At 35.2% G+C, this 16,774-nt stretch overlaps 1 protein-coding gene across 2 annotated transcripts in view; it reads left to right on the top strand.

The window, feature by feature from the left end:
- The window catches only part of ATG2B (autophagy related 2B), a 42,928-nt gene extending 31,053 nt beyond the window's left edge, over positions 1-11,875 (top strand). For both annotated transcript variants that reach the window (XM_042813678.1, XM_042813677.1), the window contains exons 33-42: positions 870-1,064; positions 1,616-1,717; positions 3,220-3,298; positions 4,199-4,403; positions 5,333-5,402; positions 6,383-6,465; positions 6,977-7,098; positions 7,266-7,420; positions 8,327-8,476; positions 9,230-11,875. In XM_042813678.1, coding sequence (XP_042669612.1) covers positions 870-1,064; positions 1,616-1,717; positions 3,220-3,298; positions 4,199-4,403; positions 5,333-5,402; positions 6,383-6,465; positions 6,977-7,098; positions 7,266-7,420; positions 8,327-8,476; positions 9,230-9,460 — 1,392 coding nt within the window. In that variant the 3' untranslated portion in view covers positions 9,461-11,875. The remainder of the gene's footprint in view (positions 1-869; positions 1,065-1,615; positions 1,718-3,219; positions 3,299-4,198; positions 4,404-5,332; positions 5,403-6,382; positions 6,466-6,976; positions 7,099-7,265; positions 7,421-8,326; positions 8,477-9,229) is intronic.
- Positions 11,876-16,774: the final 4,899 nt, after the last annotated feature.

Below are 16,774 nucleotides of genomic sequence, written 5' to 3'. Positions count from 1 at the left end.
CACTACATGATGTTTTGATGTGGAATACTGAAACCATAAAAAAAAAACAAACCAAAAACAAAAACATAGAACCATGACAACTACTATAAAAACCAAGCAGTTTCTTAGTGGTATTTATGACCAACTTATGTTTTCCATTTCATCTCAAGATTTATTACGTGTATCTTCAGTACAGGGCACTTCATTCAGCATTTCTTAAGATCTCAGTACATGGCCGGTAGAACACTGTTCAGCTTGCTATGTGTGGCCTACCCCATTGCAGAAAAGGAGGGGACTTGAGACAAGTCATGATTTGTAGGTAACCACAGGTCTTTGATTGAGGATCACATCAAGAGGTGAAGAAAAAGAAATTCAGAACAGCATAGAATTTAGGAAGGCTAAGTCGTTACAATTTGTCAGGACTAACGTGGACAGTGGGTGATTTAAAAAAAAAAAAAAAAAAAAAAAAAAAAAAAAGGAAACTGAGACTGTAAGAAGCTACTTGAGAAGTCTGTTTGAAAAGGAAGAAATGAAGCATAGAATTGCTACGTTGCATAATATGCACTTCTATACACTGAAAGAAAGAGGAAGTAAAACAACAGTGTGGAGTCCATACTAAAATGAGAAGCAAAACTTGTTCTTCATTTTATACTGCTTACTATTTGACCTGGCTTGCATCTGCATCCTAAAATACAAACATTTTACACAAATATGAATTGAAAGATTTAAGTTAGGTGCACAAAAATTTAAAATAGCGAACTGAGTTCTTAGGATTTCTTAAGCATGAGTTTGTGTGTGGCTTTTTTTGTCTTTTTGTTTTTAGTAATATTCTTTTTAAAAATTGTTTATCACTGAAATGGATTGTGCTGTATTCTTTTATATTTTAAAAGGTGAAATTCCAGCATGAAGTATACCCCCAAAGTGCTGCAGAAGGTGAATCTGGTCTGTTGGAACAACCAGTGTCACGGCAGATTTTTATTGTTCAAGACTTGGAGATCAGAGATCGCTTAGCTACATCACAGATGAATAAATTTCTCTATCTATACTGTAGTAAGGAGATGCCCAGAAAAGCACATTCAAACATGGTACTGTTATGGAATGCTTTAATTCATTTATAACTATAGAAGCTGAACTGTCTTTATGGAAGTTATAAGCAGTTACTGATCTTTCAAAAAGAGGAACAAGAGTGAGGTCACAGAGCAATGGAAGTCATTTAAATGATTACTGTTATTTTTCGTGACTCCCTAAAAAGTCATTGTAAATATTAGTATGTCAGATTAATTTTCCATTTTTCTTTAGAAATGTGTGCAGGGCTACATTAGTAGCTTTCAGATTTTTGTTCTGAACAAGCATCTACTTCTTAGCGTATTCTTAAACTTCACTACGCATACAGAGTTGTACTTTTGATATATTCTAGTCTTATTGGTTTTATAATTTACAAATATTTTTCAAATTTTCTTACTATTAACTTTGTTAAAAAATGAAATTGAAGTAATTGCACATCACTAGATTTATAAGTGGCACATTAAAACAAATCAGTCTAGAGGTTTAGAGATAAACATCTGTCCTACTGAGTGTTCTGAGATGTAATAATTGTGAAGGTTACTACTTTTTATTTACCTTGGTTATTCCTCAGTTAACAGTTAAAGCGTTACATGTCCGACCAGAGTCTGGCAGATCCCCACAGGAATGTTGTTTACGTGTTTCGTTAATGCCACTTCGCCTCAATATTGACCAGGTTGGTTGTGCTCATGCAAAAATGTTGATTGATTCCCTTCATTTTTTTTTCTTTTTTTTTTTTTTTTTTTTTTACTTGTGACAGTTAGACCTGGTTTTATGGGGTTGCTACCTCACATTTGGTGACTTTTAATTGTAGCCATTCATATCTGGGTCTCAGTTTCTGTTTATGTCCGTGTTGGAACTTGTCTAGTGTAATAGCTAGTACAGTGACTAGCCTTTTTTGTTTGTTTGCTTTTAATCTAGAAACTAACTATGTAGCTGGCTGTTTTCTCAAGACTACCAGTTTATCTTTTCAAGTTTCTGATGATTTTTACATGTTTTGAAGTGGGGATATCTAAAAAGCATAATGCTTATGTAACCTTGCTTTGTTTGCTAGTGAAGTCGTTTTGGAGGTTTTACTGGAAGAATGTTAATCATTAAACCAGAAGCTGTTCACAGCATTTTAGTCAAGGGCACTTGACACTTAAGGACCGCTGACATACTGTGAATCCTTGAGTCTCATTATCAACGGCAGTGGTGTGAGGAATAGAACCAGGAGAAATTATTCTATATTTATTGGCAAGCCTTTGTACAAAGTATTTTTCACATACTATAATTTTTTTTTTTTTTTTTTTTTTTTTTTTTTTTTGTACCAGTGAGGAAGATATGTATCTCTGTGCATACAGATTTCTCTACGAAGAGATGTTTCTCCAAGGGCACAGTTAGGAATTCCCCACCTACCTTTGCTCAAGTTCGAGAGCAGATTTTCCTTTATTCATAAAAGAAAATTCTAGTCTGTGTCATAGAATCGTTGAGGTTGGAGAAACCTGTAAGATAGTCTAGTCCAACCATCAACTGAATAGTTTGTAACAATTTTGTATAGAAAATTGTGTTTTTTGCCATCCAGTGAGGAAATACGTTCTATCTTAATAGCTTTAATGCTTTTGTTTCATAATGTAACCACCTTTTATGACTTCTGTAAAATAAAAGACAACTTTCCTGGAAGTAGAGAGTTGCATTCAATCAAAACAGCAACAACAATAACAACGAAAACAAACAGACAAATGAAAAAAAACAACCAAGAAGGAACCAAAAGAAAAGAAAGCCCAGATGTCGCTTATTACAGGATGCACAAGACAAAAGTGTGATGCATCTTTCAAAAAAGCAAACAATGTAATAATATGAAGACGTTAACAAGACATAAAACAACAGTAGAGGTATAAATGCCTTTTACTGAAACACTGGTGAGAGCTGATCGAGAATGATGGGTCTGACATTAGGAGAAGTGAATATAAAGTAAATTTCAATGCACTTTTAATGGAAAACAGAGTAAAGTGTATAACCATTAAAACACTTGGGTTCTGGAACAGGCTTCGCTAAGAGAGAGGTTTGCTTCATATTTATAGGGAGAAAAAAGACCTGTGACTGCAGGATTGTGGTGGTTGTCATTGTTCTAAGAGATTTTAGATGTTTTTGTTTATGGTTTTTAAATCCGTTTATATTTTTTTTTGTTGACACCAGGATGCCTTGTTTTTCCTGAAGGACTTTTTCACTAGCCTCTCTGCAGAAGTGGAACTCTTAGTTACTCCAGATCCTGAAGGTAAACTTCAAAATTTCTAACACAAATGTGTTCTTCCTGTTTTAATGTGTGTACATATGTATAAGTAGACATACAAGTTTTATGTATAAAATAAGTTATGATACTGACCAAAAATCAACAGTAGTGCTTAACTTTTTAAAAAATATATAAACTTTGGGTATTTTTGGTTTTGTGTTTTGTAAACACCAAGGATTTTCAACATTTGGGAACTCTTCTGTATAAAATGTTTCACCGAAATTAGAGCATGTTGAATAAGAACTTCTGGAAAATTTGAGTAATGTGTATATAACAATTGAGAGTCACTGTTAGATTGAAGCAAAAACGTTATTTCATACTTCTTGCATAAATTAATATGTCTGTCTGACAGTTTGGGGTGGTGTAACTCCTGGGGAAGAAACAGAGGTCAATTTTATAACTAAGCAGGACAAAATGTATATGTACAGTTAAATCAACACTTCAACTGCGCATCTGATCAAAAAAAGCCTTACATTTTGGAATGCACTTTTTCTCTATTAACTATATCAGTGAGTTTGTTAGCAGCTGGGATTTACTTATTTCAATTGAGACATCATATTGAAATGCTTTAGTAATGAAGTACTATCTATGTTCTTATTCAGATTGGATGGATTATTTTTGCTGATGCATAGGCCTCAACTTAAGCTTCTTATAATGATTTCTAATGGTAGCTAAGTTACTATCCAAGAGAATCTAACTATTATCCTGCTAGTAACATTTGTAAGTACTGTAATGTAACGTAATTAGTAGTAGTTACTAATTAATGTAATTATGCTATATTAGTATTTACAAAGGTTAAGGTATAGATGAGTTAAGGTATAAACTGACTATATAAAATGGAAAAATATGAGTCTGTTTACTATGCATAATCTTTTATCATTTTAGTTAAAAAGTCTCCTGGTGCTGAAGTTACTTGTAGTTTGCCCAGGTATGCCAGTAGCCTTAAGGACCCAAATCCAGTCATTTCTTTCTCATCACACAAGCAAACAAGTGAAAACGGTAGCATTGATGCTATGGATGTCATTAATGGGGATGATCATCGTTTCTCACAAGAAGTGACATCATACAGTGATCAGCCAGTATTTTTCAGGTAAATTTTAATTAAAACATTTCAAGAGACCAACAGCTATTTTACTGATTGTTTTAAGGAAGTACGGTGATAAACTTATGTATCTTAAGCACAGTTGTGGTGGTGGTTTATTCACAAATAAGAGAAATGAAATGTATTTATTTCTGTAACTGGAAAGTAAATAATAAATTTTTAATGAACTTTAGCAAACTACTGTGCACTGGATAAGAAAACGAATCAAAGCAGTGCCATGTACAAAACCAGTAATTTATTTTGCAAATATATAAAAAGAGCAGTCTTTGTACTTTGACAATGTAAATTAGATCTAATATAAGTAGGTATGAGAATACTTGAAACAAAGTACATAAAAGAAATCACAGGAGAGGGATGAGATTGAAATACCACAAGAGAAACTCTGAATGTGTTCCTGACTGAGAATTGATTACAGTAATTGCAGCTTGTTTTGCAGAAGCTTTTTCTTCATTATGTATTCAGACTGTAAGTGAAGATGTTTGTTTTGGTAAGCAGGGCAGAGCCAAATTATGAGAGAATGGCTGTGGTTCTGTTTTTATCAAATATATCACCAAAAGAATTTTTGATTAAGTTTCATCATTTGCAGTATATTTTCCCTCTCTGCGAAATTCATGCTGTGAAAACTGGGGGAAGGTGTTCATGTTCAGACTTAGTAGCGCTTCTGCGGTATTGTTAAAATTACTGTAAATATTAACTTTGTCAAGAGGGTAATAAATCAAGAAAAGCTAAATTTGCAGTTTGTACACTTATTCCACAATACTTCAGCACTAGCACGATGTCAAGAGGATTTGAGGTTTTTATAGTAAGTGGTGTGGCATCCCGTTCTGGGAGAATGGGAAACCATGGGTTTCTTTTGAAAGGATTCTCTTATTTCTTATTGCTGTTCCTAACTCTAAAATTTCCTCTGTGTATCTTAGAGAGTTTCGTTTTACATCAGAAGTTCCGATACGGCTTGATTACCATGGCAAACATGTATCAATGGATCAGGTTTGTGTATATTGCTGATTCTGTAGAACAAAATGTTCTGTTTTTCTCCCATAAGATTTGGGCTATATATATTTATTTGTTTGTTTGTTTATTTATTTTGTTCCCATTGATGCAATCCTGAGAATCATAGAGCTCTTCTTTTTTTGCAGTTTCAATAAAGCTTAAACTTGATTTTATTTCACTCTTACTCTGAATACTGAGAAGTAGCACTTCCCGGTATGATTAATGCAATGAGTCTTGATAGTCATATTTATAAGCTCAGTGACTGGCTAGAAGTCTTCTACGGAATTGTGGTGGCCTTCAAAAAATACCAGGATTGTTTTTCTCCTTAATGCTGGAATATTTTTGTTTTGGTCCCTATCCTTTGCAATGTGTAGGTTTCATTTGTAATATCAGAATGGGGTACAGATTTAAAATAAAATTGCTCATATTTCTTTTTAAAATATATATTAGTTATCAGATTGTTTTTATTAATTATCATATTGAATTTTGTATAGCATGCCTCATGCAAAATCCTGTTTGCAAAGCTGGATTTTTTGTTCTGATGGCAAATCAGTAAGAGAACAAACAAATAAAAGCAGCAACATTTTGAACAACCAACATCCAAAGTAGGAAGGGTTAGGGTAGGGTTAGGGTTAGTAACCCAAAGTAACTTGAAATAGCAGCTCTATAATACCTGAAACATAGTAATGCCACAGCTGTTTTCATTATTTGTTCTACCTTAGTATTTATGAAGGTGCCCTCTTAATGTTTTCTATAGAGTAGCTGATTAAATTGGATTTTAACTTTTTGCAAGTTTTCATATAACTTGCAAATCAACTGATCATGAGATTCATAGTGCTATGACTAGTGGCATTTGGGTTTTGGTGGGACAATCAGTTTAGGCAGAAATGCCTTCAGAAAGAGTTAAGATTGAAATTATCTCTCACAGGCAGTGTTGATGGGTGAATTTTTATGTTAACAAAATGTTTTACTTACAGGGGACACTAGCTGGGATTCTTATTGGGCTTGCACAGTTAAACTGCTCAGAATTAAAGCTGAAGAGACTTTGTTATAGGCATGGGTAAGTTAATTAAATTTTAGCTAACATCAGAATTCCAAATTGGATATATTTACAGTGAATAACCAAGTATACCAAGCAAAAAAGCAAATTCTCTGATAACATACGTTTCTCCATTTCAGTATTTATAGTGAGTATTTAATTTTGAGTAGGCCTTAGACAATTTCTGGTCAATTGCTTTTTGAATTATACAGAAACTATACTGGAGAAATATTTATAAATTGACAGGTAAAAGAACATCTATTTTCAGGAAACTACTTAATATATTTGCTACGCTCTATAATTTTACTTGTGTTTGTTTCCTGTTGAACTGGATGTAGTATATAGTTTTGAACTTTGCTTTTGTGAGGCATGTGAAACATTTTTGTTAGCTAAAGGCTAACACAAGATAACACTTGAAATTGGCTTACCTCTTGTTTGAATGACATCTTTGCTTATTTCAATGAATACTACATTTATTTTATCAGGAATTCTTTGTGTTTTTTTTTAATAATTATTATTTTATTTATTTCAGTTTATTAGGTGTTGATAAATTGTTTTCCTATGCCATCAGTGAATGGCTCAATGATATAAAGAAAAACCAGCTGCCAGGAATTTTGGGAGGAGTAGGACCTATGCATTCACTAGTGCAGTTAGGTAAGCTAAATTTAATTTCTGTTCAGGCTCACAGTGACTTTTTTTTTTAGTTCTTTTCATTGCTTTGTTTTTGTTTTCTTTTCCTAAAGCAACAACAACAAAACACTGGTAACTTGTTTCTATTTCCTCTCAGTGCATCCTGAGAACTTACTAACTCTTCATTTCAGTTCAAGGTCTGAAAGACTTGGTGTGGTTGCCAATTGAGCAGTACCGAAAGGACGGCCGTATCGTAAGGGGCTTTCAAAGAGGAGCAGCATCTTTTGGTACTTCAACTGCAATGGCAGCCCTGGAGCTAACAAACAGAATGGTTCAGACAATACAGGTACAGTGCATTGCGTGTAAAGTTAAGTGTAAGTGAGAAGTGTTGCTAGTAAGTGCTTTATGTTAAGCTAATTTCTTAATGCTATGCTTTAGCTTGGGAGAACAGGTAAGAATAAGTAAGTGTTGTACTACTAGGAAAACAGAGATGAGATTAGGCAAGGATTGTGGCAGTTTGAATGATTTCATCAAATGAAACATCTAGAAATTGTACTGAACTGTTGCCCAGCACCCAGACTATTACCTGTTTCTTAGAATACCTTGTGTGGTATTGGAGAGACTAACCAGCAAAATGCTTAACAGCACTAAGAACATTTCTGATATTAAGAAACATCTTGCACATGTTTTCTCCAGTAATAGATCCTGAAAACTTTTTGAAAACATTTTCTGTACTTATTCATTGAAAAGGAAGAAAAAGTAATAGACAGTAACTCTACTCATGGTTTAAAGTGCTAACAAATTTATGTTCCTTAATGTGAAATACCTAATGATAAAATATTTTTACCGCCTAACTTTGCAAAGATTGTATATGTGCCCAAAACCTGATATTTTTCACAAAGGGAAATGTCTGATTTTGTGCATGCAAGAAAACATATCATTGTTCAAATATTTCAGATTAGTTTCATTTTGAATGTTTTCTACAGGTTAGAAGATGCTTTTGAAGCAACAACAGTTGGGGGGAGTAGGGGGGAAGCTGAAAAAAATTTTCATTATTTGTTGTTTCATTTTTGAACTTAATAGTTAAAACTGCACCCATTTTAGAAGTTATTGTAGTACAGAACTTTAATCTGATGTAAATGACTATTATTTGATAATTTTGTTTCAATTATGTTTCCCTACAAGTAGCTTAAATATGGGATGAGATACTGAAATAAGACTTTTTTGTTTTATTTCTGTTCCTGATCATCAGGTGGCTGCAGAAACAGCGTATGATATGGTATCACCAGGGCCAACTTTTATTGAAACAAAAAAGATTAAACGATTCCCTCGCCATCGTTTGGCACATCAGCCAGTAGATCTACGAGAAGGTGTTGCCAAAGCATACAGTGTTGTAAAAGAGGTGAGTGCAAATGTAACTGTCCTTAATAAAATATAAGAAATATCAGAAAAGACCAAGCAAATAGTATGTGAGATGCTAGGTTAAGCCGAGCAGATTACATTTTGGACAAGACTATGTTCATCAGTAGTTTCAAACTAATATAAGCCTTGTATGGTTTAAATAAAAATTAGTTAAGGTGTTAGACAGAGAAGCATGAGTACGTCTTCAGTTTTGAGATTTTACTATTGTTTAGAAGCATATAAGGCTTTTTTTAAACACCATTAATTTTGAGATTGTTAGTGTAATGCTGCGTGCAGACAAGTAAAAGCTCTGTCTAATATGTTGTCAAGGTAAAGAGAAGTTAGTTAGAATGCTGATGTTTTGTTGGTTTTTTTGGTTTTTTTGTTTTGTTTTGTTTTTTGTTGAACTTTTTGTATTTTAGTTCTTGTTGTGTGTTGTTCTTGAGGAAATTAAGTCTCAGCTGGGGAGTTTTCAGTTAATTCCATTATGTTTTGAATAGCAAAGAATAGCCCAGAACGTCTTCCTTTATTTACAAGAAATACCACCAGAAGTTGCTTCTGTCATTTTCATCTGTAAGATCGTGGTAGTGTTATTTTTAAGCCTCGTTAGAAGGGTTAAATCAGATTTGTCTAAATGTAGTTGTATCACAGTTAAATTACAAAAAAAAAATACTGAGCAGTTTAAGTTGCTCTTTAAATTAGGAGAGTTTGCTTTGTTGTCTTTGGCATAACTAATTTGTTATTTTTTTCAAAGGGAATTACGGACACCGCCCAAACCATCTATGAGACTGCTGCTCGTGAGCATGAAAACAGAGGGGTAACTGGAGCAGTAGGAGGAGTCCTCCGCCAAATTCCACCAACTGTGGTGAAACCTTTCATTGTTGCAACAGAGGCAACCTCAAATGTTCTAGGTGGAATGAGAAACCAGATCAGGCCAGATGTGCGTCAAGAAGAGTCTCAGAAATGGCGCCTTGGGGAAGACTGAATTTATAAATCAAGCTCAGCAAGTCTAGAAATGCAGAAGATTTTCCCGTTGGCAGCCTTAGATGAAGCTCAATTTGTTTTGCTCATCTCAGGAACAAGCAAGGTTTTTGCCTATTAGCAGAACATCCAACCAAAAATGCTTATGAAGTGGAAAGCAAATTGGTACTTGCTTATGCTGTGTGCTACCAATACATTTGGTAGATAGTGCCAAACATAACAAAGCATGTGCTGCCAACTCAAGAGACATGCTTGCTCTATTCCGTTTACCATATTTTTCTTGGTAGATAAAACATCTGAAGCAGCAGCCTATACGATGAAACTAAGTATACTTCAGAGAAGGTTTTTGAACATAGTCAAGAAACTGTATTCAATAAAGGGCTCTGCAGATGCTCTTCACTGACTAAAAGATAACAGCTTTCATTTTGGATTTGAGATACAGAGGCATGTAATATGGAAGCAGATAAGATAATATCATTTAGTGATCGTAAGCATTGCTTTTAGTGTGGCACTTAAGGAGCAATCTTGATAACCGTTCAGAATTTAAATTCAGTGTTGATACACCTGTGAACAGGATTTGTTTCTCAATATTAAATACCTACGTCTGTGGGTCTTTGAAGAAACTGAATGTTGCAGAAATGTTCTCTTGTGTTGCACTTTAAAGGATATGGCCTGTATATTGTGCTTTTTTATAGTGTGAATAAAATGTAATGTGCATTATCCTTTATGTGGTTAAAAGCTTAAATAAGTAATTGATAAAAAGCATCATTTGATGATGATTCTACAGAAAGTGTCTTAAATTTATTTAAACTGCTTGTTATATGTAAAAACACTCTTGTCTTCTGTTACACTGATTACAAAGCTAAAAATAACTGTTCTTCAAAAAAATAGCAGTTACGTATTGTAGCGGAAAGTTCTTTGTAAGAATGAGGAATTCTAAGTAAACTCAAATTATTTTATAACATCATGGTTAAAATTCTCTACAAAATTTAATTATCTGCTTTTATTTAAGGTTGCAAAGTTGCTGCTCTTAACAAGATACTTTTTTAATTTAAATCATGCATCATCAGTTATTTGACAGTGAGCAGTTGGAGCCATTTAATTTGAACTGGGAATAGTTGAGGATTTGAAAAACAAAAACCTTCAAAGATCAAAGTTAATTCTGACACTCTTTACGGTTTAGCAGGGGAACAGGATCTCTGCAGAGCTTTCCTAAGCCACTGATAGCACACTGTTTCTGGGAAATTAAAAGGCTAGATGCTAGCTGTGCAGGAGTAAACCTTTAATCCTTGTACTTGCAAAGACTGGGGGATAAAAAGTAAAAACTACTTTGAATAGAAAACTACTTATTTTGAATTTCAGCAGCTTAGTAGTTTGGGTGACCAATTGGAACATTAGTTTTTGCCAGTCCTGTTGTTGTTCTGCAGATATGCCATGGACAAATCTCTGCTGAAAGGTGCTTTTTGTTTGACTTGAATCTCTAAGGGTGATCAGATAGTCTCCTTCTTTTTTTTTTTTTTTTTTTTTTTTTTTTTTATAATCTGCTGTTAGCAGAAACTTTGCTGATATACTGTATTGCAGGGCAAAAGTAGCATATGAAGAAACACAGTATAATATTAAGATGAATAAGCATTAACTATCTGTTCCTGGACACCAAAGAATTTGTGTGGAGGGTAAATGATTTGTAAGAGAGATCCCCTCTGCTGGAATGACTATTGAAGACTGCTTTTATTATTTTTAATAAAAGACATCTATTTGCAAGCAAGTTCTTATGTGGGTGGAAGGTGCTATTAGAAAGTTGGCTTTCATTCACTGGGATCTCCATAGTTGTATGTTTTGAAGACCTGATAATTTCATTTAAGCAACATGTTGTAAGCAGAAGGAAATCCTTCTGAGAGGACAAATACCTGCATATGTGCAATACCTCCATATATGAAATACTTTCTGATGTAAAAATACTTGCTGCAGTTCATATTTTTCTTCAATAATGTTACTAAATGCTTCAGTGAGAGCTAAAAGCTGAGCATTTTGCACAGAGATGAGTTCCATGCTTGCTCTTCCACACCTCCTGAATGCCTTCTGAAGAAGTGGTAATGAATCAGTGCAAGTAAGTAGCAATTAATCATTTTCAATTACAGTTACTATACTACATCCTTTCTTCTGGTCTAGTTCATCTAGTTAATGGAAGTACACTGTAACAGTGTAAATCTGCATGTTTTCTTCCTTTTTGACATTGCTTAAAAGAAGCATTGGCATTTCAATGTTCATTTTCCATTCTGTCATCATCTGGTTGTACAGGAGTGCAGTTTGAACATATTTTTATACGAGGGCATGCTCTCAAGGTAAAACATTTTATAGAGTGTCTGTTGACAATACAGATTGTACAAATTATTAAACTTTAAACGTTTCACTATTTAAACCCTTGCGTTTATTTCTTGTACTTTATTGAGCCTTTTCTGGGAAACGTAAGATTTTTTTCCTTAATTTTATTTTAGTGACCAGTTTGTTAACTTTTAAATGTATATTCTGTATTGTTTTTGATTTCAGTAACATCATTTTAAAAAACAAAAACACTCCTCAGACTATGCATTGTGTTTTGGAGCGGCTTGTTTTAAATCAAGATCTATGTTGCCTATCAGAGGTTCTGCTCAGTACTTAAGACTTTTGAGGCATTTAATTCACCAAATAGAGTTAGACAGAATGGATTTCCTGGGAATCAAGGCTATAAGATATGAGGGCTGCTCTGAAAGTAATGCCTCCTATTCTGTTGGCCCATAACATCGGGGCAGATGGTGGTGGTATGACAGTAGAGGTTGAACCTTCCTGCCAGTATCTCATTACATTTTGTCCCTACGTGACAGGTGGCAGCAGAGGGGCAGTCAGGTACAAAATGGGATCTGACATCGAAGTGTGGATGAAGGAAAAGTGTGTAATTGAGTGTGGAAAAAAATTTCACCTACTGATATTCATTGACACTTGCTAAACATTTATGGAGACCAACAGTAGCTGTTGGCACAGTGAGGAGACAGGTGGTGCATTTCAGCAGTGGCAAAAGAAATGTGAAAAACAGACCATGATTTTGATTGCCATGTACAGAAGAGTGTCTCATTCGCACAAGCTGTTGGGTTATATCCAGGGAGAAGTGTGTGGATATGAACATCTGCTTCAGTGTGTTGGAGACAGAGGCAGCAGTGTTGGAATATCTCAAAGTTTATGTCAGGTGAGTCCCATGAATGTTCATTCAGGAACAGAAAGAACCCGTATGCAAGTTTGTCAGGACTCACTGAGCCACTATGAGGCTGCAGGCGACAGTTTCCTGGATGGTGTCACCAGTGGTGAGATGTGGTACCACTACTATGAGACAAAGTCAAAATGGCAGTCGAGGGAGAGGTGACATGAAATCTCCATCAAAGAAAAGGTGCAAGATGCAGCTAACAATGGGTGAAGTGATAACAGGGACAGGAAAGGGGTGATACTTCTGGATTTCTTGGAACCCAGACAAATCATCAACTCTGACCACTTCATCACAATGCTGACTAAGCTGAAGGCTCAAACTTCCGGAGTCAGGACAGAGGAAAAGGCAACCTTTGTCTTGCAACACAATAATGCCATACCAGTTTGGAGCATATTGCTGATCCTGGCTGGACTGTCCTAACACATCTACTGTATGGTCCTGATTTGATGCTTTCTGACTTCTATCCAGCAATGAAAGGTGGACTCATGGGCAATGATGCCACCACAACAGCTGTGAAACAGTGGGTCACTTCTGCTGGTGCAGATTTTTTTGAATGCAGCATGCAGGCTTCTGTTCATCTCTGGCAAAAATACATAGCCGATGTTGGTGACTACACTGAACACTAGTGTTTTGTTGCTGAGAACTCCATCAAATAGTGTTACTGTGATCTTTTTAAATCTGTCATTTCCATGGAAACAAATAGAAGGCATTGCTTTTGGAGTAGCCTGTGCACGCTGCTGTAGTTTTGTTAGCATGGATCTATGAAAATGTACTTATGTTTTCTGCTGAAATCAATTTGTATAGATATTAACGAGCATTTCTCATTGTTTCAGTATGTGAACAGGCATAGACCATTTTCTCTAACACAAATTCTGTAACACTGAACTAACACTGCTACTCCTATTACTTAGCCAGATGCTCAGGCTCAGAAGTGTCTATTGAGATTTTCTTACACATCCAATCTAGGAATCTGTGGGTGCCTAGGAACTACCTGACAGACAGATAGACTTTGATACAAAAAAAAACCCCACCTTTGCTCCACAAGAATCTTTACAGCGACTGTAAGCAACAAATGCTTCCATGCAAAAGCAGCTACTGTTTACTTACAGGTATCAATGGACAGTTACTAAATATCAGCTTTTTAGTAATGCAATATACTCTATGTTTGCTTGTGTTGTGATATGCACTAGGTCGTTCACCAGTGAATTTATATGTGCTTAATGGGTGCACCTGATTTTATGTTTTCATTAAGTGGTTAATTGTGGTCATACCTCACTCAGTTCCATTTACAGTTATACAGTCTTGAGTTGGCAAGAAAGGTTTTCTAATAAACCAAAAAGCTCTTAAATGAGCTTTCAGAAAGGGTGGTCAGGAACTGGAACGGACTGCCCAGGGAGGTGGTGGAGTCACCGAGACTGGGGGTGTTCAAGGAAAGGCTGGACGTTGTGTTGAAGGACATGGTTTAGTGGGAGCTATTGGGAATAGGTGAACGGTTGGACTGGGTGATCTTTTAGGTCTTTTCCAACCTTGGTGATTCTATGATTCTATGATTATGAAAGAGACACTTTTTCTGAACATTTTCCATACCTTTGCAAACGTGGTACTGATTTTACTTTAAATATTGGAACATAAGCATTTGTAAAGCAGTGAAATACAAGAATTTGTTTAGAATGGTTAAATACTTCCAAATACCCTGCATTTCACAGTAGTGCAAGCATTCTCAGAAAAGATGTGGCTGTTGAAGTCATGTTTGAATCCATACTGTGCATAGTTCTCTCAGTCTCTGGACCTTATATTCTAAGTTTCTGACAACTGCTTTAAGTTGCAGTATGTGCTGAATCTTGTTTACAACTTAAAAAATTAAACACTGTATTAGGTACATGAATACGTATCATGCCTTTATACTGAATTAATAGTGAATTACAGACAAAAACACAGGTGTTTGTGTAAATGTTTGTGTATATTTTTTATCTCTTTGCATTTATAGTAGTTTTGTGGTGTTGTATATAGTTTGCAAGAGTAAAGAGTGTAATCTCATGAGCTAGAAACCACTGTTGAAGGAATTTACACTTTCAACTTGAATTATTTTGCTTAAAGTTCTTGTCTTCTCAATCTGTGTGATAAATATTTTTAGACTATGATTTATCTGGTGCTAAATATGTATATTTTCACTTATTAAAATATTGAAAGGCCTGAATACAAATAGGTGGTCCTGGTAAATATGCTTAATGGAAGAAAAAAAAAAAAAAAAAAAAAAAAAAACCAACCAGGTTTGTAACAGTACCTAAATAAAAATATTAATTTGTTCCCTGAGTTGGTGTTCTCTACCTATGAATGAAAATAATACAGCAAAAATTATCCCCACATATAAAAAGTTAATGCCAAAGCTTTTTAACCTATCTGGCTACACAGCTGTAATTAATAATTCCTTCAGGCTCTTGGTATGATGCCCTCTTCAAGTGCTCAGTTACAGCTACCGGAAAAGACTCTAGAAAGGCCGAGTACTCAAATCCTGGTGGCAGTGCAGTGTTCCTGCTGCATTTTGTAATGTTTCTATAGCTTAAAAACTAAAACAATAAAAATTCAAGAAGCCTGGATGGCTATTTGGTCTATGAGCAACTTACATTTAAGAAGAAAATTTATTCCTACTGGCCCTCCTTTCATCCATCCCCCTCCCACCCCCACATTTTTCTTTTAAGCAAGACTTCATGTGAATTGCAATTCTTTTATATTGATATAAAGCTCTCAAGTTTTTCTTTATGGAATTTGTAGAAGAGAAGAGAGGGACTTTTTTGTTCGCAGGCAAGGTGGACAAGAATTTTATTCCACTTTTCTAAATGTTGCTCATGAAAGTGATCAAAGCAATTTTAACAAATGCTTTGCTGAGGAGAAATAGGGAAAAATTTGGGATTAGTCATTACTCGTGATGAGAAGGTATAAAAAGAGAGAAGAGTCTCTCTATGAAAAGAATTTTGATGTATGAAAGGAAGCATTGGGCACAAGTAAAAAGAGAGAAGAGTCTCTCTTTTTACTTGTGCCCAATGCTTCCTTTCATACATCAAAAGAGATGAAGTTACAAAAACTCCTCCTTTGCAGCCAGTGCTTTCCAAGATCCTGGGGTCCCATCTGATACTCGTGAGAAAACAACTATGTAAAATCTTCTACTAAGTGGTTCTCTGAATTTAAGGCTGCCATAATTTAAGTTTGTGTCTGTAAATCTTATATCTACCTTGTCAGAACATAAGGCTTCCTTTTGCTTGAATGAGCTCTGGGGAGATCAGCCAGAATGGCACAAGATGGAAATGCAACTCAAAGAGAACGTCAAAGAAAATCTATTTCTCTTCATGATAGCAAGGTAGTCTCCTAATGTCTCAGAGTTTGTCCCAGGAGCAGAAACTAAGATTCTACAGCCTATGGCACTTCAGCTAGCTGAGAATTTATGGGAAGCCAACAGTATGCCACCAACCAGGAGCAATGTGAGCTGAAGTCCTTGAACTGCATTGCTAATTTTCTGATTGATGATGAGCCAGACTGATTTCTTAGTTCTTTACTTTCCTCATAGTGATTTTTTTTCTTTTAATTTTCAAATGTGCTATTAAGCACTTTTTTTTTTTTTTTTTTTTTTTTTTTTTCAGTGTAGCAGAAATGCTGAGTCACAGCCTGAACCACTGATTGAGCACCTGGTGAAGGCAGGGCCAATCTAGGGGAGCGCAGGTGCATGCAGTGCAGCTGAATGAACAGAAGGGGTGAAGTCAGGATTGACCCCTTCCCAGACCTCATTTAAGGGATGGCAGTGGAAGCAAAGGTATCTTGCTGGAGGTCCTTGTGTTCTGAGGCCTTCTGGTAAGCAGCTTCTTTCCTATTTCTGTGCCTGTGGCTGTTGCATTTATGCAAATTCTCACTTCTTGTAGCCTAGGACTTTGCTTCCCTGCTATTACTGCTCTGCTTTCCATCACTTTGCTGATTCATATCTCTAGCAAATAAAACCATCTGGTGTTATAATAGACTATTATAAACTGCATAAAGCTGCTTTTGGTGGTTTTTTTGGGTTTTTTTTTTTTTTTTTTTTTTTTTTTTTTTTTT

The sequence above is a fragment of the Centrocercus urophasianus genome, unplaced genomic scaffold (genome assembly GCF_019232065.1).
Source record: "Centrocercus urophasianus isolate 14NV4802_14NV808 unplaced genomic scaffold, USGS_Curo_1.0 seq_14, whole genome shotgun sequence".
Lineage (NCBI taxonomy): Eukaryota > Metazoa > Chordata > Aves > Galliformes > Phasianidae > Centrocercus > Centrocercus urophasianus.
The sequence above is the reverse complement of the archived record's forward strand: the minus strand, read 5'-3'. Positions and strand labels throughout refer to the sequence as shown.